This window comes from Neopsephotus bourkii, unplaced genomic scaffold (genome assembly GCF_033783945.1).
Source record: "Neopsephotus bourkii isolate Nb327-2 ecotype Australia unplaced genomic scaffold, CSIRO-AGI_Nbou_v1 NB_52, whole genome shotgun sequence".
NCBI lineage: Eukaryota > Metazoa > Chordata > Aves > Psittaciformes > Psittacidae > Neopsephotus > Neopsephotus bourkii.
In genome coordinates this window covers 113,276-134,550 of record NW_026900569.1, presented here as the reverse complement: position 1 = coordinate 134,550, position 21,275 = coordinate 113,276, and the positions used below count along the sequence as shown (strand labels likewise).

The following is a 21,275-nucleotide window of genomic DNA, read 5'->3' as shown; positions in this document are numbered from 1 at the left end:
CACAGATCAGATGCCTTTACAAACTAGATCCACTCTCACGGCCAGAACAATATTGAACAGGATAATGAAGCATTTCAGAAACACTCCTCCCATTCTTGATCTCTTGGAATTGAATGATCTTAAGGTCCTTTCCAATCTTAACTATTCTATGATTCTATAATTCAGCCCAATGCAGAAAATTAAAAGGAGAGGGGGAAAAAAAAGCAACAGTGCTACTGAAACCACAAAGAAAAACTCTTTGAATCATTTCTATTCATTAGGAAATAGCCATCAATTTGAGCAAGTGGCAAAATCTGACTTCAGAAAGAATAACTGTCAAAAATGCTATCATGCCAGAAAGGCTGCCCATGCCCAAGCCACCTCTTGGAAAGGAAAACGAAGGCTTTCAGCTTTAGTAGAGCCAAAGGAATTAGCTGTAACTGATGAGCCCGAAGCCGCAGCCTGTTCACGTTTCTAAAGTGAGCCCAAAGTAACTGCACTGCGATTTTCACCAACCCATTATGCAAAATAAAACCCAGCTGAAAGCCAGTGTGGGGCCACGAAATGCCTTCATTATCTTCCACTTCTGTTCCAGTTAAAAATGCAGCCAAAATCTCCTGGGTTCGGGGAGGAGGGGAGGTTTTTGTCTTAATGGCCTTTTACTTCCTCGGCATTGTACAGCTTCAGCAAGATGCGCTGCCAGTGTGTTTGGACCTAACAAGCTGTTTTACTATTAAAGCAAAACACAGTGTGTCCAGGAATATTAAGCATTCTCCACAGGGCCCTGTTTTACAGTGACTCCAAGGATGACAATGCCAAATTAGGAGTCCAAGACAGATGTTTTCCAGATGTGCTGAGCATCCCACATCCATGTTAGATGTGGAGCTCTTCCAGAACGCTACCCAAGTTGTGCCTGCTGTGTTTAGATAGGCAGTCCCCTGAGTTTCTGCTTCAGGGAAAAAGCCACATACCTCCCATGCCTCCAGCAGGGTGAAGAATCCAGTGTGATGATAACCACTGTATGGAACAAATTGGAAAGCAATGGGAGCTGTGGATGAGAAGTGCAGCACTGTGATTCCTCCGCTGCTCTCCAGGACCCAGCCAACTGAGCAAACCACATGAAAACCACCCAGCATCATAAACCTGCAGATGATCAATGGCTTCAGCAGGCTGATGCTTTGGTAACAGAGATTGCTCTGTTCTCAGGACAGAAAGGAAAGTGCAGGAGGCAGATGCCAACCCAGCAGCTCAGCAGCAGACGTGAACCTGCTGCCCCTCAAACAAGGGCTATGTCTATCAGAGTACATGACCTGAAGAAAACCTCTTGGCTGTTATTTACAGCATAGATTTTATGCTCTAAGGAGTAAACATTCCTTACTCTGACCTCCTTTTTTCCAGGCAGGCATCCCAAGTGCCAACTCACCCATGGTGCTGAGCTACTGGGAAAGAAGAGCTCCCTTTCTTCACACCACTGATGCCTCTGTACACCTTAAACCATGGAGTCTTTGGGAGGGAGATGATCCTCCACATTGAGTGAGCAAAAATCTCCCCTCCCCATGCAGGAGCATCCCGGAAGCCCCTGCCCAGAAGGACCAGAGCATGTAACGCAGCAGATCCCAGACTCTGGTTATCTTTCAAACCCCTTCACATTACATGGGACTCCCCACACAAAACCCTTCATTTCTACTACATCTTTCCCTCTGAAAAGCCTCAAATGCAGGTCTGATAAAAAAAAAAAAAAGGGCCAAATATCAGAGATTCCTTCAAGCCTACAAGTGGTTTTGCCATTGCTACCAGTTTACCTACAAGGCATCCAGGTGCTGTGCCGAGGGTTAGCCACGCATAGTCGTCTATCAGCCTTTGGATGAGTTTATTCATGGGCAGGTTCTGAGAATCACACTTCCAAACAAGATTTGCTTTAATTGGCTCTGCTGCTCCTCCCAGAGGAGCACTAAGATGGGGCTTCCACAGCAAGTAACTGCAAACACAAAGTTAAATCCAGCTTTCTACTGATATTCAGGAACATTCGCTTCCTGGCAGCATTCCTGTTAGTAAACCAATCTGCTAAAATATTCATCATGAATAGCAAGCTAAAGGGCCATGGCCACAGCCAAAATGCTTACGTATGAAAATACAGCTAAATATTCACTGCGAATGTTAACACCGGGTTTGGATCACTCTAGATTTAATGAGGGAAAAAAGCCCTATGATAATGCCTGGCAATCAGCGCCATGGTTTCCAATGGAAAACCTCTGGTGAAGAGGTGGACTGGTGCTGGAGAAGGCCCCCCAGGACTGACCTGAGCCCATGGGGTCCTTGCGCATGCTACAGCAAAGCCTTGCCCAAGCTCTAATAGCAAAGCAAAAGCCCTGTGTATGTTTTGGAAGCACTCAAATCCTTTCCCTTGAGCGTCTCCGCATCTCGATCACAACCCTCTGAGCAGGATAAATAAATAAAACCCCCATCAGCTTCAGATATTACTCTGAAATAATTCATTTGCTAAACTCTCAATTGAATTGCCAGGGCGGCAGCCAAAAAGCAAGCAAGGAGGGAAGAGGAGAACTGAGACAGACCCTGACTGCAGTCACTGCAGGGAGAGACAAGCTCCATGCACTTTATACATCCAACCTCTTACAGGAGAACCTTTGTTTGTTGTTTCAGGGAAAACAGCCCTCATTCAAAATGAAAACGAATGTCTGCCTTTGGACTTGACACACCAATAGGCTGAATTTTTAACTGAGAGAGGAGGAGTGAGCCGGGCCTTTCTCCATCACACACATTCATTACCACGGGGACTGTTTGGTTCAGCAGCATCACTATGTGACACGGAGGCTGCAACTGCATTTGCAAAACTGCAGTATTCCCCTTCCAGAGCCCCAGACCCAAACTGAGAGTAACTCTTTATGGGAGCATGGCACCTGGGTGGGTCTCACAACCTGCATGTCCAAGACAGAACAACTCCACTCTTCTGGACATTACACACCACAGTCACATCTCTGCTGACCACTATCTGCTGCACCCCTGCTTGGGCACAACGATTCTGTGTTCAGAAGCCCCAAGCAATCCATGGCCCTTATTCACCCCTGCAAAATCTACTGGAAATACAGCACTTCCTATAGGAAAAAACTGGAAGTGTCAGAGGATATTATAGAGACAGGGGCCCCAGAACTGGGATCATTTAAGAAAAGTTCCAATAGGAGTATCTATGACCTTCAGAAAATCACTGCCTCTCCTCTAGACTGCAATTCCTCCCCTGTAATGGGTGGATTGCTATTTTCCTGGCAGGCCAGGATGTTGTGTGATCTAATTCATTAATCTTTGCAAAGCATTCTAGGACACTTTGATGGAAAAAGCAAAATACTATCAGTAAAAGCCTCCCATTTAAATCTCACCTGGAAACCTTCTTCTTGCTTCTTAATTTGTGATTGATCCCCACTCAATTAGAGGTAATGGGATTTACATGTACACTTCAGCAGTGCAGCAGACCCCACAGGAAAGTGCCAGCAAGAGCATCAGTGCTAATTCACATGAAGCAGCCAAGTGAATGGTACCTGCAACTCAATGAGCCATGCTTGGCTGCTGCATCCCTGGGCTGCGCAGTGACAACCCAAAGCAGCGCTGGGCAAAGGGAGGGACACTGATCTGCCCATCACTTCAGCATCTATCCCCATACAAACACTGCAACGGTGGCACCTCATCATTCAAATTCCTCCCCAAGAACCAGCTTTTTATCCCCCAAATAAATATCTTAAATAGCGTTCCTCTGACTTCACGACACCTCCGGTAGGATTCATACAGTTCTGGCACCCCCAATGTAAGAAGGACAAGGGGTATCTTGGAGATTAAACACAGGAGACTGAGCTGAGCTCTTAGGCAGAAGCTCTTCCCTGTGAGGGTGCTGAGGCGCTGGCACAGGGTGCCCAGAGAAGCTGTGGCTGCCCCACCCCTGGCAGTGCTCAAGGCCAGGTTGGACACAGGGGCTTGGAGAGCAAGCTGCTCCAGTGGAAGGGGCCCCTGCCCGTGGCAGGGGGTTGGAACTGGATGACTTTAAGGTCCTTTCCAACCCTAACTATTCTATGATTCTATGATTCTCAAGAGTCAGTCCTTTTTATCTTTAAAGCCCCTCTAAATCTCCTTGCCTGAGTCTGCCCTAGCCCTAAAATTTATTCGATATGTTTCTTTTTCTACATTCAGTTTCCAGCACCCTTTACCACGATCTCATCACTTTAATCTTTAATCCTCATCTTTACCTTTTAACCTTTTCAGTTCTCTTTTTGAAGCAATTTCTTGGTCTCTCTCAGGGTTTGTTTTGTTGTTTTGTGTTTTAATTAAAAATCCCTTCGCCTCTGACTTAGCACAGAGACAGAGATGCCCCATGCTTCAAGTATGGGTTAAGCTCCCAAATTCACATACAATGAATACTAACCTGATCTACAGAGAAGTGAGGTGGGCACTGAATCCAGACTGCCATCAAATCACGACAAGCATGCGTCAGATGCAAACAGCACACACAAATAGGTAAAAAGGAAAGACAAACATCCCCTGGCGTACTCAGTGTCCTGTGTCCCTGTGTCTCTTCCCACATCCTTTACTTTTATTCACCACCCTACACTATTTCCTCTGCTTTCATTCCCCATCACAACCACTCAGGCAAAGCATCAAAGGAAGCTTCATTATCACCTCTCAGCCTTCCCCAGATTGCTGCAGTGACTGTTTACCAGTGCCAGGCTTTGAGCTGGCTCAGCAGATGCCATCCACCCTAAAGAACAGCGAGAGCTGCAACCCATTTCTCTGCCCTCAAACATAGCAAGCTGTGACTCTGGATGCTTTAAACTGAGACTGTCTCATGCTACCATTGTCTTCTTCCATGCCACACAGTTTTAGGCCATGCTTTTCTGTTTTCAATGTGTGAACAGTTCCCTAAACCCCTTTCTTAATCACCTATCACACCCTTTACATTCATGATGATGGCACAGTCCTCCAGCAAGATGAACAGGCTGCACATTGCATTACCCATGGGCTTTGGTGACTGCAGTTCAACCAGAACACCCAAAGTTACAAGGGGGAAAAGAATTAGGAAGAAGAATGCTGACTTTTCATTGGTGGTGTTAAGATGTTCATACTGCCGCTGAAATACCCTTTAATTCCTTTGTTCACTAGTTGATACGTACTATGAGGCTGTTTGGTTTTATGGCAGATATTACGGCCATGCACGTCAGGGCTGGCAACTGGAGAAGATTTATAGACTGGTCCTTGAGATGAAACAGATCAGAGAGACCAAATAAAACCGTTCACAGGGGCCCCAGTCATGACCATTGTAAAAACCAAACTTTACACAATTTCATATTAAAAACAAAAGGCCACATTGCAGCTACGCCTGTGTTCCCCAGATGGCCATTGCCTCAAATTGGAGCTATAAAACCACAAGGAATGCTGGACAGGGATCACTTTAGAAAACATCACTTTTCCCACTAGCTAGGAGCAGACTGTCTCAAGTTCACATCCTCACATAAATCAAAGGAATTTCCATAGCTTATCCCAAAGATTGATGCAGACTGTTTATAAGGAGTTAAGCTGTCAATCACATTTAAAGAGGATTCAGCCTGAAAAGCCAGGTAAAATTGATTCCTCCCCAAAAGACTCCGAGGAGGGAGCTGAAAAAGCGAGCATGGGAATAGTGAGGAATCCCTTTGGTATTCAGAGTGCTGAAGTATTCAGTGAGTGAGAACTGTTCCAGCCCTGCAGAGAGCAAACACGTATCTCTGCTGTATAAAGCATTTTTCTCTCTTTATAAGGCTTGAATCTCCTAATATATTTACATTGGACACCAAAATGATCATTAGAGGCCAGACTTACAAGGTACAGACCCCAGCTTGCCCCCCAGAGGCATTAATTTCATGCCTCCCATGAGCTCCGAATCCGCCTCCCTGCCACCAAAGCAGCCTGTCAGCAGTGCTGCAAAGTGAAATCAGCAAATATTAATTGCCAGCTGGGAAATCTGCCATTAGCTCACACTCAAGATCTTTTTCCAGCTGGAAAGATGGAGTGTGATAAATGGAGCAGATTTCTTTGCAGTCTGGGAGCCAGCCGACGGAGCGGGTTTGTCTGTTTTGCAAGCACTAAATGAGCAAAATACCCAACACCTTCTTAAGAGACGGTTTTGAAATGCTGTTCACTGGAACAAATGGTTTCTGGAAGTACCAGCACCAAACTAATACGTGCACAACAAATGAAGTAGAGGAAATAAAACAGCGTCACCTGAGGCTGAATTCATATCTGCTCAACATCACTGCAGTGATTGATCATATGAGTTATTAGCCTGCTTGGGGTTCCCCCCTCCCAAGTTTGTAATTTATGTACATTTAAGCATTGGAAATGTTCTGTCAACATACAGATGATTATCATTTCCCATAATTAGAAAGAAACTTTCTGAAACTGGAGGAAAGATAAAAGAGAAGCTGAAAATGAAAGATGCCATTTAAGACCCTAAAACCCTAAGATTATGGGATGATGTGGGTTGGATGAGGTCTTGGAATTTAAACCTTTAGTGCAGGGTCAGACCAGGTTACTCAGGACTGTGCCCAGCCAGGTCCTGAAGGCCTCCAGAGATGGATGTGCCACCTGGGGAGCCTGTCCCACCACTCGAACATCCTCCTACATCCAAGCAGATCCTCCCATTTCAGCTCTCCCCTTTGTTTCTAATCCCCCTCCCATACAGAGCCAGGCTCCAACCTCTATGCTATATGTGCCTAAATATCATAAAAGAACAAGTTACTCTCGCTCTTCCAATGTGCATACACACTTGCACCTGTATGTGGTACATACACATACAACCCAGCACATAGCATGCATGTTCAAAGTTTATGGCATGAAATACTGTTCTGAGCAACAGTGAAAGGCTCCAACCCAGTGTGTGCATGATGAAAAGAAAGGCAGGTGGTCTTCTACATGGATTTCTTTCCAAATTCTGTACCAAATCCATACAAAAAAGTGATGAATATGTTAAATGACCAAAAGAATCCTTTCCCAAACCACACAAAATTAAAAAGAGCTTTGCTGTTTGCTTTATCAGTTTACTGAGGATAGACCTGGCTCAGTCAAAGTGGAATTGGAGTATTTGATCTCTGTCATACTTTAAGGCCATCCAGTTTGTCTCTGATAACTGGGTAAACTGGCAGAGCACACAGGTGCAATCTGTGGCATCCCTCAGCTCTACTCAGCGACTTAAGCTTTAATTGAACAAGCCAGCCGGGACCAAAACCCACAAAGCAGCCCACTCATCAGCCTGACTGTACTCACATAATTAAGCTATCTCCTGGATAGAAAACAAACAGAAAGCGTGTGCCTGCTGAGAGATGTACACCTCATATCCAGCGCGTTTTAAGGTTGTTCTCCGAAGTTTTACCCTTTATGCTGCATTCATAAAGCTGATATAAACCTGTTGCTTAACTGCTTACTACAAATCTTCTATTCAAAAGAAAACACCATCATTCTGTGATTTACAAGTAGAAGACTAAAGTACAAAGACATGAAAAGATACACAGCAGGTTACTCAGGAGCTACATGGCAAAAACAAGGGTTGAAGCCGAATACTCCTATGGAGTCCCACTCTGTGGGATTATTCCCCCCTTAAGGTAAGCTTTGTTTTTCTATATTTTATCTCTGCAGACAGAGAAGCACTTTTTATTTATTCATGCAGGAAGACAAGTGAGTTTGGTTCTTCCCTTCCATAAAGCTGTTATTCTGCTGAAAAGCAGATTTAAGCAGTGCTCCATGGCAAGAGTTTGAGGGTTACTTTAAACTGGAACACAAGACTACTACTTTCTGATATCATTTCATGGCATGTTCAGGAAAGTAGTCAAGCATGACATTGTATCATTAGGTATAATACAGCCACTGCAGAGGCACTGATTACTGCAATGAGAACTCATTTTCTTTAACGCTCTATGTGATAAGCAATGAATAAAAACCCAGGCCAGAAGCATCGTTGTAAGAAGGTGGGATACGTACAGGAAGGAAAAAACTGAGGACACTTTTTGGGAGGCCGGGGAAGAAACTTCCTCCTCCTCTTGGCCTGCTCACGTGCTGTCCTTCCAAATATGCCTTTAGGTGACCCTTCCCATGACTAGCTTCATACAAGGCCTATTGATCCTAGATCTAATTAACCTCTTCAATTCAGAGTGCGCTATGACAAACCAACCCATCTCAAGCAGCGTTTACCAAGTCCATCCTCTGACCAGCTCCTCTGTCCCACCCACAGCCAGACCTCCAGAATAAATGAGACAACAGTAATGCTTTTCAACCTCCAAAGAGCATCACAAGGCTATATTAATAAGACTCTTTGAGTAGGCTCCTTTTTCTTAAACAGGCTCTTCTAGCATCAAGTTAGTAACTGAGAACCTGTGATGAATAGCTCTGTACACAGCCAAGCTCCTCAGGGGCTCAACTGCCTGGTGAGCTGGAGATAAAGGAATTATTTTCATATTTGATCACATAAATGTCACTGGATATATTTGCAACAACCTACTCCAATCTTACTGTAAGTAGATGGAGTCATATTTGACAGTGAGTTTGAGGTATACTCCAGTGAGGCGTTTACAAGACCTCTCATTAGAAACAAAATCACTTATGACTTCCTCCATTCCCTGGCGTTTCATCACACACTCCTGGCTACTGCAGCCCTGCTTGACTTGTGACAGGATGGTACATGGCATGCAAAACGTTGATGGAAAAGACACAGGATTCCATCCCTTTTGTGGTTTGGTGCAATAATGATAATGAAATTTGCTACTGAACCAGTAAAACAGCTGAAGATGTATACAGCCTATGGGTAACCAGAACTGTTCTGGTGGTACACTCTCATTTCATCTACACAGCTTCTTTCCTTTGCCCATGCCATTTACCTAAGCAGGGTTTTGTTTCTCACTGTTGTAACAAACTTTTTGTAATACCATATACTTTTTCTTAACATCTTTTGTCTTGTTCAAAGCCTTAACAAATGGACAGGATTGTAAAGAAGTTATTACACTGGCCGCTGAAAGCACTGAGCAGCACGACAACAGCGCCTACAATGCATACAGTGACGTTAATTATTTACCAGTTCCCAGTTTGATTACATTTTGGGTGGTGATGACACTAAGGAGCTGAATAGCTCCATAAAACATTGTGTTATGTTCTACAGCGTCCTAGAGTAAATCATCCCTGAAGAATTTCTCTTTTAGAAATAACAGCAACCATTCAGCCATTTATCAGGATTATGGTAAGATGAGTGATGAAAGTCCTACAGAAGTATTTATTTTTAATGATGCCCTACCTTTGAAGAAACAATCCTTGCTGTGGATAATGTAGATTTTCTTCCTCTGCAGGCAGGAGGCTCGATGCAGTTGACAATGATTCTCATAAAATTTGCCATCAGATCCACACACGGGCATGTAGCTGGACTTGCAATCCTCCACACATCTGCACTCGGGCTGGTTGGTGTCCTTGTTCACCACACACTTACTGCCCCGGCTGCAGTACTTCTTCTCACACGATGCGTGCAGGCCATCCTCCCCATAAAGCACTGGGAAGAGCAGAAAAGATCAGCATGAGCAATGTTTGCCTAATAGAATCCTAAAATGGTTTGTGTTGAAGGGACCTTAAAGCTCATCCAGTTCCAACCCCCTACCACGGTCAGGGACCCCTTCCACTGGAGCAGCTTGCTCCAAGCCCCTGTGTCCAACCTGGCCTTGAGCACTGCCACGGATGGGGCAGCCACTTTATCATGTATTTATTATTAGGAAATAAACCCTTGATTTGGTACATTTCAATAATCAATTTCAAGCCACACTTCTCCATTGTAGCAGCAGAACCAGCACAGGAGGAGGAGCTACAATACAAGGCTTACAAGGCAATAAGCTCAGTGCTTCGCGTAGCAGCAGTTTGAAGAGTGTGCTCTTCATCTGTGCTCCCAGACCTCACTCATCACAACATTAAGCCATGAGCTGAAAATGTTTCACTGAGACGTGATGGACGCGTGGCTGCTTGCTGTTTTAGCCCTTTGTGAAACCAGATCCTAGAATAAAAGCCAGTGAGAGCACTTCAGTGCCCGAACTTCGGTCACAAGTTACATTCAGAAAGCAATTCTCAAAACCTACGCTCCTCCAGCCACAGAACTCACAAGGAGATTCATTTTTTGGCAGCAAAGTGCCTTAAGTGCCAGCACTTCAGCTTCTTGTATCCATGTCTGCATTCACAGTCTAACTTCCACCCTGTAAGGCAGAAGCCGAGCATTCCCAAAGCTAAAATTCACACAGGATTCAATGAAAGCTCAGACAGACAATTGCTGAGGGCTTTTGCTATAATAACCCCCAGGAAAGGCTGTCACTGAAGTCAAGGGACTATTATAGGAAGATGCTTCTCGATGTAAAAGCAGCTATCAGTATCCTTACACTCTGAATAATGACATATAATGTAAAAACAACTTTCTACTACTTTTAAGAATACATTGGGTATAATGTTCTGAGCATTACTGTACTATCTGCTGTGTGATGCTATTAAAAGGCTAAGGAAGCTGCCCTTGTGCTATAACATCTTCTGCTTCTAAAGTTTCCTTGCTTAAAAGCTTGCAACAGAACATTATTATAATTCACACAGGACAGGGCACTGCCAAACAAGCCACTACTCAGAGCAATAATTAGCATTATGCTCAATGAAAAGAGCTGCCGGAAATTAGATTATTCTATGGTAATTGGAGTACACAAAGTTGGGAATTACAAAGGGATGCTGCAAGAGGCATAATTAAAGCAGAAATAAACACTTCATCATGCATAACCTGCTGCTAGCCTTGCAGAGCCTTCCAACAGCCTCTGGCTGTTCCCATGCCAGTGATGCAGGCTGGACCAGCATCCCTGTTGTCTCCATTTACCACATGCAGGTTTGGCTCTACCCAAGGTTTTAGGGCTTGCTGGCTTCCAGAAGAAGCTCAAGTGGATGCACTCCTGCAGATGTGCTCCAGCATCCAATGGGACAACTCGTGCAGCAACTGCAGCACCACAACATCCTCAAAATGCACCCAGGGCTCTTCCCTTCCAAGATGTTTCAAGCAGCAGAACAGTGCAGCTTAGAAGAGCAGGCTGGATCTCACCTAAGACCCCCAATCACATGTAGTGGAAATGTGAAGAGCATCAGCACCAGCGACTGCAATCTGTTGATCCTTTCTTATGCTAAATTCCTTGCTAACATCGACACAGCCCCTGCCTGCCCAGCATTTTATGTCAATATGGAATGTCCCAGTGTTGAAGCTACATTTCCTCTACTAGTGATCCAGAGGTTAAAGCCTGTACACAAAGACAAGCAGAAGTTTCTACAAAAGCCCGTTTTTCTCTGTCCCTGTTAAGCCTTTGTTTTTATCACTGTAAATCTGAATGGGGAAAAAGTCTGGTATTGGACGATTAACTATTTGACTCAATAACTCATTAAAATTCCTCCCACTTGGCAAGCTAAGAAATATTGACTTTTCCTGACTTGTAATAAACTAGAAGGTCAAAGCACCCCTGAGCTGTGCAAAAAGCAGTCCCTGGAAGGAGGATCTGACTGTTCTTTACTTATTCCACTAATTGTTTCAGAATTTCTGGATAATGTCCTCAGGAATGCAAATTCTGTGGCCCCAAGGAGATCTCACTGTCAAGGCCATCCGTATTCATGGGGTCTGCTCTAGATCCAAGCAGCATGAAGGTCTGGGCTTGAAGAAGCTCATGTCAAGCATCCTTCTCCTCCCATGGCAGGACCTACACCTGTACAGGTATGTCCATTGCGATGTGCCTCAAATTACATGTTTTGGAGGCTGCTGTTGATGCTAAAGATGTTGACTAAGGAGCTGTTATTATCTGTATCAACGTAATTCAGTCACAACTACAGCAAACCCTTTTCTTCTGCTGCCTTGATGACTAAAACTTGATCTCTCAGATCCAGCACCCATTGAGGGCTGCACCACACATCTTGCTGAGGGTTACTTCTGCCTCCTCATTCACAGTGGGCTGCTCTGATTTAATGCATCAGGTCACATCTGGGCAGGCCACAGCTGCACCCTGCCCCAACAGCTACTGCAGGCACCGGCAGCAGCAAAAACCCTCCTGAAGCCTCAAGTCTTTTTTGGTGTTTTGATTTTTAATGTAAACTTAGCATTACTGAAGACAAATGCTGTTCCTGTGCAATGCAAATCCTACATTTTTTCCATGATACACCAAAGGTTTGGTTAAGCACCAGCTTATAAAAGAAGACAAAATATTTTCCTACATCCACCCTGGTTACTATGGAGAAAACACAGAAAGCCTGTCTATGTTTATGCCTCATTCATTTTATTCACAGTTTGGCTTCTTCTATGTTCCCAGATGCATAATTCCTGTTTAAACATACATAAGGTGGGTGAGGGGTTAGGACGGATAACCTGCAAACAGCTAGAAAGGAAAGATTTGTATATTTGGGAATCCTGATATGCTTCTACTAGTCCAAGCCTTCTGAAATCTGTGTGCTTGCAACCAGAATGTTAACATGGGATGTCTTTGCCAAATCTGATAATGTTGATAGCAGCTCTTTAATTCAATTAGTATTTGCATAATCCTTTGAAGAACTAAAGCTCCCCACAAGCACACTCAGTTGTACAGACAGACCCTCTGTCCAGGAAGAACAGTAAGGGGATGAGGAGCAGAATGAAGCCAGTGGAAGCAGAGAGGAAGGGAGGCACTGGACTACAAAAGCACTGCTGTCTTTGATAATTCATTCAAAGCAGCACCATGCATCATGGAAAAGGACCTTCCTCGAATGCATTAAGATGCCTTCCTAAGGTGATCCCATGGGCATCACCTGAGCCAGGAAGGACAATGGGTGTGTGTAGCTCAGCAGCATTCCATTGCCATTCTTCATCACATTATTAAAAGTGACTGAATTCCCCACTCCTACAAGGATTATTAAAACCAGAAAGAGGAAAGGTAACCAAGTGAAACTCCCAACTAACTGCTCACAGTATTTATGAGCCCCAATGCACTGCATGGGAAAAGGCATGACTTGTTCGATTTATTAGTCACAAAGTCACTTACTCAGGTTAAAAATGGACCATCTTGCAAAACAAGCCACTTTTCAACACTAATTAAGTTTATCCAGCATGGCTGGAGTCGGAGTTGTTATACTGTATTAAAGCCAAAAGGATGGAGAGAGGAAAGCCATTCACATACACCCATGGAAACACTCCACTTCTCACACTGGTTTCTGCCTGCCCCTGAGAAATTCCGAATTCCAGTGGAAAAACGACAGCAGCTTGGTGCAGGCAGTAAAATAACTGAGTCCAGAAAATTCATAAGGCTTATTAAAAGGAAAAGTAAGATGTTATTGACACATTGGAGAAGCGTCCCCTGGCCATGCATTAATTCATAAAGACAGAGACTTCATCTACCTTTTCCACACCACTAAATATGTTACAGATCAGACTGTTTTCTTTACTCCCAAACACAACCCTATTCCTTACTCCAGGAAAACTCCCAAAGCATTCAAGGGCAGGCACTGACTTCAACTAAAATCAGCCAAACCCATCACACCTATGAGCAAAGCCAAAACCCAAACAGCTCTATTGCATTGCTTCTACACTGAAGAAAAGTTAAATTACTACATTTATATATAAAAAAACACTCTGTGTTCCAGTAACAGTGAGCTCCTGCAGGCAGCTGGACATCCAGCTTCATTGCTGAAGAGAAGAGTTTAGGTATTACATCAGAACTAGAGCCAAAACTGGAATCTCTAATTACAGGGCACTGGAGACTAGTAGTGGAACTGGAAGGTTCTATGCCAAGTTCATTGAAGGCAACGTTGCACCTTGTGGATGCTGTCCCAAAATAAAATCAAACCCTCTATAACATGATAAAAATATTCAGTCTCTAAACTTAGCTTGGTATGTCCATGAGGTAACACAAGCTGTTCATCCAGCATCTTGACACCAGTTTTCCAGCATTTTGCTTTTCCTACTGGTGTAAAATGTCACACCTGTAATCACTATTTACTGCTGAAAAACATATATTAATGGTACATATACACACACACAACACACACACACACACGTGTATGTGTTTAAGTAAGCATCTTAGAGCAGGACAGAGAGAGGCAGCAGCTTTAGAAGAGGAAGACAGCAAATCAGTTCCTTTTACTCATTCAGATGCCCTACACGAAACAAAACACAGGATGAGGTGGAAAGCATCCTTAAAACAAATAGGAGGAAAACTTCCCTGACGGCCACATTATTTCAGGAGGACTCTTGCAGAGTTTACAAAACAAAACAGTCACCAGAAGGAAAGGAAAATCTACTCCAGAAAGGAGTATGGCGATAAACAGCTACACCGATGACACCAGCACCAAGGGGACTGCTGAATCAGGGTCTGCGGTTTAATATCAAAGACAAATTGGAATTGCTCAATCAAAGCTCAGTAAGAGCGAGCAGTGACTCTGCAAATAACACTAAGGAAGCACTCAATATTACAGGAAAATGTTCTGTATCAATTTCTATGTCTGAAAACAGGGATTAATGCGACTTTCTCTATGTCAGGACTGTGAAACCCATCAGAGGCCACACCATGAAAAGACATGAAAATTTCCAGTACCTACACTAGTCCTAGTGTAATTTGCCTAATTTTTGCCCTGTTTAAAATCCATTTAACCATAATGAGATCAAAAGCTTCTTTAAGCATTATTTTTGGACAGTACTGTGGTTTGTGGGGGTACTAGCATGAAAAAAGAGGCAGAAAAGTACAAACCAAAACATCCAAACTATGTAAAGCACTGTGAAAGAATTACCAGTATATGATACCATATATATTTAGATCCTTGCCATGAAACTTTACCATGCCCAATTTCCTTGATTGCTCTCTTGTTGGAAGAGCTGCTAAAGGGGCAATTTACAAAATTGCACTTTATTAAATGCTTACTTAATGTTATCTATGATAAGTGCTGCATATTGAAGGCAATTTTATTGCATGGCTCCTGTGCAGCGAATATAGAACATGGACCTAAACCTGCTGGACTGCTGTGCAGCTCCTGTGGGTACCACACTTCGCCCTGCATTTGCAAGCTGCCTAGCAGGTCCCTATATACATACAGCTAAGAAAAGGCATTGCATTAGCAGTTGACCAGTATACTGCCTGCAGTGGTCAGAAGGACTTAATGTTTCCTTGGGCACCTGTATTTAGTGCTGCAAGCAACCCAGTGAAGCTGGGATTGTGTATAATAGAGTCACAGAATGATTTGAGGGACCTTAAAGCTCACCCTGTTCCAGCCCCCTGCCATGGGCAGGGACACCTTCCACTAGAGCAGGATGCTCTAAGCCGTGTCCAACCTGCCCTTGAATGCTGAACATGCATGTGTGCACACATATTTTACTTGATCACGTATTGCACAGCCCAAAGAATGCAGAAAATTTCCAGTATCGGATCTGGAAGGAACAGATCCCATTAATTCTTTGGCTTCTTTGGTAAAATCCTGTATCAGAAGAATATAATCTTCTGAAGGCAGGCAGTGAAATTCCCATAGGTCACTGCTCAGAATCTGTCTGGTTGCCTTTAATCTCGCTCATCAATCTTCTGTCTGCCCCATTCCTTCACTCTTACTCTCAGGACCAACCTTACTCCTCTGCCTTGCTTTCAGAGGTCTTTTATCCTTTGACCAGCACAGCAAGCCCTAGCATTCTACAGGCTGCTATAAAAGACATGAGAAATCAATAGCACGGTGCCATGCATCTTCCTGCTATTCCTTCAATGAAGTTCTTGTGGCAGAGACTACGAGGAGGTTAGAAGCCAATAATAAAATAACAGTAGATGACTTGCCTGTTTTCCCCATGATTTCTTCAATTACATTACCAGCGAGTTGCTGGAGGCAAGCCGAACAGTCTAGATCTTCCCTGCTGTCTGCATTGCTAACCTTTAAAGCTGCCCATGCACATCACCTTATGCTCACTCCCCTTTCCCTCCCATCAAGTTTCTCACACCTCCTCTCACCCCTCCAGAGCCACAACCTCTTGTGAACCCAGAGCCCTCCACACGTGATGCTACCCCCAAACCTCCTCAGTACAAGGCAGCAGTCTCTCACTTCCATCTATTTTCCAACATCTGATTCCAAAACTTTAACAATCTTACCCTCACTTTGACCATTTCTAGTTGGAGGAAGATGGAATCCATAAACCAAGTGTATTGGGCCATGCTGCAGTGGCATGGGAACACACACGGCCATTGCTAGGTGTTATTTTAGGTGTTATTGTGCCTAAGCGCACACAATGTCTTGCAATATTAGCAACAATTGAAGAATAAAAGATGCCAAGTTTCTATTCTAGGAGTCTTCTACAGTCTCACAGAAATGTCTTTTTCTATGGTGTTTTTTTTTTTAAACTCATTACTTTGCAATAAGACCACTTACCAGAAAATAATTGTGTTTATTTAATGTACGCCTATTTCCCTCTTAGATATGCACAGCCCAGATGTTATTTCAGATTGGATAGAAAGATGTTTTCTGCTTCCTATTTATTTTCTCATTCAGTGCATCAGTTTATAAGGCTCACTGAGGAAGAAGTACAGACATCAAAAGCATCATGTTTGTCTCAAAAAATAACATTATTCTGATTATTCTTGCTTGGAAGAGGAGCAGATAATGACTTTTTATAACTAACATACATCCAGCTTTCTTCTTACATTATTCTTGAATTCTGCCCTTAGTAAAAATATCATCTGACTTGCACCAAGTCGTACAAATGCCATTGCATGAAGTTTCAATGTGATGGATTACAGAGACCTCAGTTCTCGGCATCACAGCGATGCCTGTGTCAGCCCTTCCATTAGAGTCTCCTTCTCTTTAAGAGGCACATGCTGCACATTTGACCCTTACAAACAAAGTCACATTCTAGAAAAACATTTCAAAAGCTATGCTAAAGCACAGCTTACAAACACAACAGAGGCAGAAACACCAACAGTTAAATACCAGGTTTCCAGTGACGTCCATATTCTACCAGGTTATTAGTGTTAGTTAGAAACACTTTGTGGCTTGGAGGAACGGTCTTCATTCTGCTCCACCATCAGAAACGTTTAATTGCTGAAACAATAAGGAATGAATACTGAAAACATGAATCCAGCTGGGATAAGGGGTGATGGGTTCAAACTGAAACAGGGGAGATTTAGGTTAGATATAAGGCAGAAGTTCTTCCCTGTGAGGGTGCTGAGGCGCTGGCACAGGGTGCCCAGAGAAGCTGTGGCTGCCCCATCCCTGGCACTGATCAAGTCCAGGTTGGATGGGGCTTGGAATTAACCTGCTCTAGTGGAAGGAGTTCTAACTGGATGAGCTTTATGGTCCCTTCCTGAAGAGGAATCGAGCACAAACCTGCAAATCCACCTCCAGGGATGACAGTTTGGTCCCTTAAGACAATAAACCTACAGAGCATTTTACTGTCCCTTCTCCTGCCCCTTTCTTGCAACACCTTGGTCATTCACTACTACACATAAAGGAAGGCAGACAGCTGTGTGAAAATTAGGGTCTGCATTCATTTTGTGAGTCCACTTTTGAGCACTGATGTTTTTTCTGTAAAAGCTGCCATTTGCCAGAAATAAATGGCATGGGAAAAATAAAGGTATTAAAGCCATTTAGTTGTAATGGAGTTTGTGTTAGTGCAGGTGGTTTGTATTTGGGTAGTTTTTACTTCTGGGTGAAGTGTAATGCATGTTTGACTCATGGCTACCTTACTTGATTGAAGAGGCAGGCCCAGCAGCAGGAACAGCAGCACTCCTGCATCCCATCTAAATCAGCATAAGCTTCCTGCTTGAAACTGTTGAGGTTTCACAGTGTCTTTTCACTTCTTTCTTCTTCCCCTAAGATATTTCATTTATGTTTTCCTGACTAGATGCCTTAAAGGCTCATAGATTACAAGCATAGGAGTGTTATCATATAACAGAAGTGTGAGACAGAAACCAATCAGGTCCATTACAGGGAGAATTACAATCATGCAACTCCTGAAAGAGGATGTATTACATTTGAGTTGGGATACAGGAGAAAGGATGGTTTTATAAATCGGCTTTCATGACTTGTTTGGGTGTGAAGGGACCTTAAGGGTCATCCAGTTCCAATCCCCTGCCATGGGCAGAGACACCTTCCACTAGACCAGGTTGCTCCAAGCGAGCCCGAAACAGTGCTACAATCAATAACCATTTGCATTCCCCTTTCCCATTCTATGTTATCTTTAACAAAGTTCTTTTCTAAGACTGAGAAATAAGGAGAAACACCCTTTTCTAAGCAACCACATCCAGTTCTTCTGCTCCTTATGTTGACTTTGCAGTTCTCCACTGGTTTAGGTTTCTATTTGCTGTCTATCTCAAGGACACTCTATAGCCCAGCACTCCTGTATTTTGTGGACACACCATTCTGTTTCATTGCCTGCTTCATCTGGGGCCAGTGTTAGCACACAAAAACCTTCACCTCATATAGAAGACCTTGGCGTGTTGGTCTCTGCCAGCAAATGCACCCCAGACCTAAGAGCATGAAGTTACTACCGAGCCTTTTGAGGCCCTGTCCTCATGGCACGTGTATTTCTCATCGCCCTCCTGAGGATTTGATCACTAAAGGAAACTACCCTGACTGTGACTGAAGATTTATCTCTTTCTTAAGACAGTTTGACTAGCAATCTTCCTCCTGAATACCAGATTTTGAGATCTCTTCCTATTCCCAAGATAAATACCCCAGCACACATCCACTCTCCTCTGTCATCCTGCCAAATCACGCAACCTGCACCAAACAGAAGTATATGAACCAACAAGTTAAGCTCCTAGATTAAACAAAAGACATCTCTCTTATTCCCACTTACCCTCCAGCAGTTACTTCTCCCCATGCTTCTTACACAAGGGAGGACAGAAGAATTAATGCCATTTTCTACTGCATTACAAACATTCTGACTCCCTCCGCATTTGCTCTGTGCTGAAGGAAGCAGTTTAACGTGCATTTACCTGATGGGAAGAGTTACAGCCTATTGGAAGGATAACGCAGTAAAATGAAAAACCTACTAAAAGGCCATTTTGAAAGGGAAAAGCCTTTAAACTTCCCAGACTGTTAAAACTGGCTCGAAGGGTATCAGTGTAGAAATGCAGCATTAGTGCTGAGCCACTGTTAACTGCTTTTGGTTTATTCTGAGGAGCAGGAATATCACCGGTTTCTCAGGTTGAGACTCACAATGTCAAAAGAAAAACCCAGTAAGTGAAAACAGATAAAAACCAGCCACAAATGCAGGGTTTCTGCAGTGGGTGTGTGTTGGTTTCAAACATTCACTTAAGCTGAATTTCCTTCATTAGCACAACTAGGGATCTGCTTCAGGAATTACATAGGAGAGCAGAGCCCTGTACAGGACAAAGCCCTGCAGCCACCCACAACAAGCTTCATCCTTCTTCACAGCATCAGTGCTGGTCCACAGCCATGCAGCAAGGAGTCCACTGGGGACTTCACAGCCTGCTCTCCTCATTCATTCTCACCAGGAAAGCATGTGGAGAGCTGAATCTCAAAGGACAGATGTAAAATAAGAGCAGGTGCATTCACTGCCTCCCCTTTGAAGTGCTCTGTACAAGGAATAAAACCAAACAACTGATAAAAATCAACAAAACATTGTTTCCTTTTGAAAACAAAGACACCAAATGAAAACAAGAGGGTCATGTTTAACAGAAGAAGAGGAAAAGCTTGGGATCAAAAGCAGGAGTAAGCCGCAATCATCAGTCATCAACATCAGAATATAGTGGGCAAAAGCAGCATTATGGGGCTTTCTGTTAAGAAAAGGAGTGGAATAAACAGAGTTTCTGTGTGGGGCACATTTCATGTTAGGCTGATCCACACGGATACAGCACAGCTACACAAGAGGAGTACAAGATGTGCAGAGACACCCATGAGGATGCTCCAAGGCCCTGTATCCAACCTGGCCTTGAGCACTGCAAGGGATGGGGCAGCCACAGCTTCTCTGGGCACCCTGTGCCAGCGCCTCAGCACCCTCACAGGGAAGAGCTTCTGCCTAAGAGCTCAGCTCAGTCTCCCCTCGGGCAGGTTCAAGCCATTCCCCTTGGCCTGGCCCCACAGGCCCTTGTCCCAAGCCCCTCTCCAGGTTTCTTGTAGCCCCTTTAGGCACTGCTACTATTCCAAAACCAGAGCCTATAGCTTGCAAAGGAAACAAACAGGCTGTGAAAGGGATGACTGAACAGCCCGGGCAAAAACATTTGCTTTAGACATAAAGATTGCATCCATTCACCCCCACCCCTCTCCTTAAACCGCATCATGGCTCAGACAGCGCTGGCTGCACCCGCTGCTGCTGACAGCCCCCAGCCACGGGCAGACAACACTGCCTTCTTCATACCCTCCTCTTCCCCCTCCTTGTGTCAGATCAACTGTGGCATGAAACGGCTTCAACCCCTTCATAATGGGAGAACATGCCCAGCAGGCAAAATCCAGCTGGTATTTTGTGCTCACGGTAAATAGGATTACTGGCAGCAGTGAAAAGTGAAGTCCTCTGCTCAACAACACACTGGGGATGGCAGCTGCTTTCCAGCCTTGGACTGCAAATACCATCTTGCCAAAGCTTTCTGTACTAATGGGGCCTATTTTCTCTATAGGAAAGGAAAAGGCAGGAGAGAATTCAATTTTTATGCTTCCGAGTCTCCTATTGAAGCACATGTGTTCAACTGCTCCCGCTCCCGTTAACACCAGCATGGGGAGATTCAAACAACCTCACAGCTGCAACAAGCTGGGGTTGTCCAACAGATAGAGCAAATGTTTAAACTATATGTTTTTCTTTTATATGAAGATTTTCTGCATTAAATGTAGCAAAGATATGACTTAAAACCCTGTACGTCTTGATGGAAATAACCCGTCTCTAGCTGAAGTACAAACCAGAGCTGCCAACTATTCCCATTCTAATCCTTACCAAGGCCAACAGGAGCTGCTCTTGCAGAGCAGGTCTCTGCAGGGATCCCTGAGGGTGATTTACTGACTCCAGCACCACTTGCAGGCACTAAATGGCTGCCTCCAGGTTACTCAGGTGAAAGAACACGCACAGTGCCCATTTCAGGAGGCGAGAAAAAGGGTCTGAAGCTGTCGATGAAGAGAAATCCCTCAGGTCTCACCATGAACTCAGTGAATGACCAGCAGGAAAGGAGGGGAGAAAAAGGGAAAATGAGAAGAAAACAAATTGGCCTGAGTGCGTGATCCCAAACCAAAACACGGCTTCCCAGAAGTTCTCATTTAAAGCCGTATTCAACAGCACCCGCTGAAAT

The 21,275-nt window shown here is 44.0% G+C and overlaps 1 protein-coding gene across 4 annotated transcripts in view; it reads right to left on the bottom strand.

The window, feature by feature from the left end:
• The window catches only part of LOC133209343 (follistatin-related protein 4-like), a 203,484-nt gene that overhangs the window by 129,533 nt on the left and 52,676 nt on the right, over window positions 1–21,275 (bottom strand). For all 4 annotated transcript variants that reach the window (XM_061347953.1, XM_061347964.1, XM_061347945.1 and 1 more), the window contains one exon: window positions 9,293–9,541. In XM_061347953.1, the coding sequence (XP_061203937.1) occupies window positions 9,293–9,541 (249 nt within the window). The remainder of the gene's footprint in view (window positions 1–9,292; window positions 9,542–21,275) is intronic.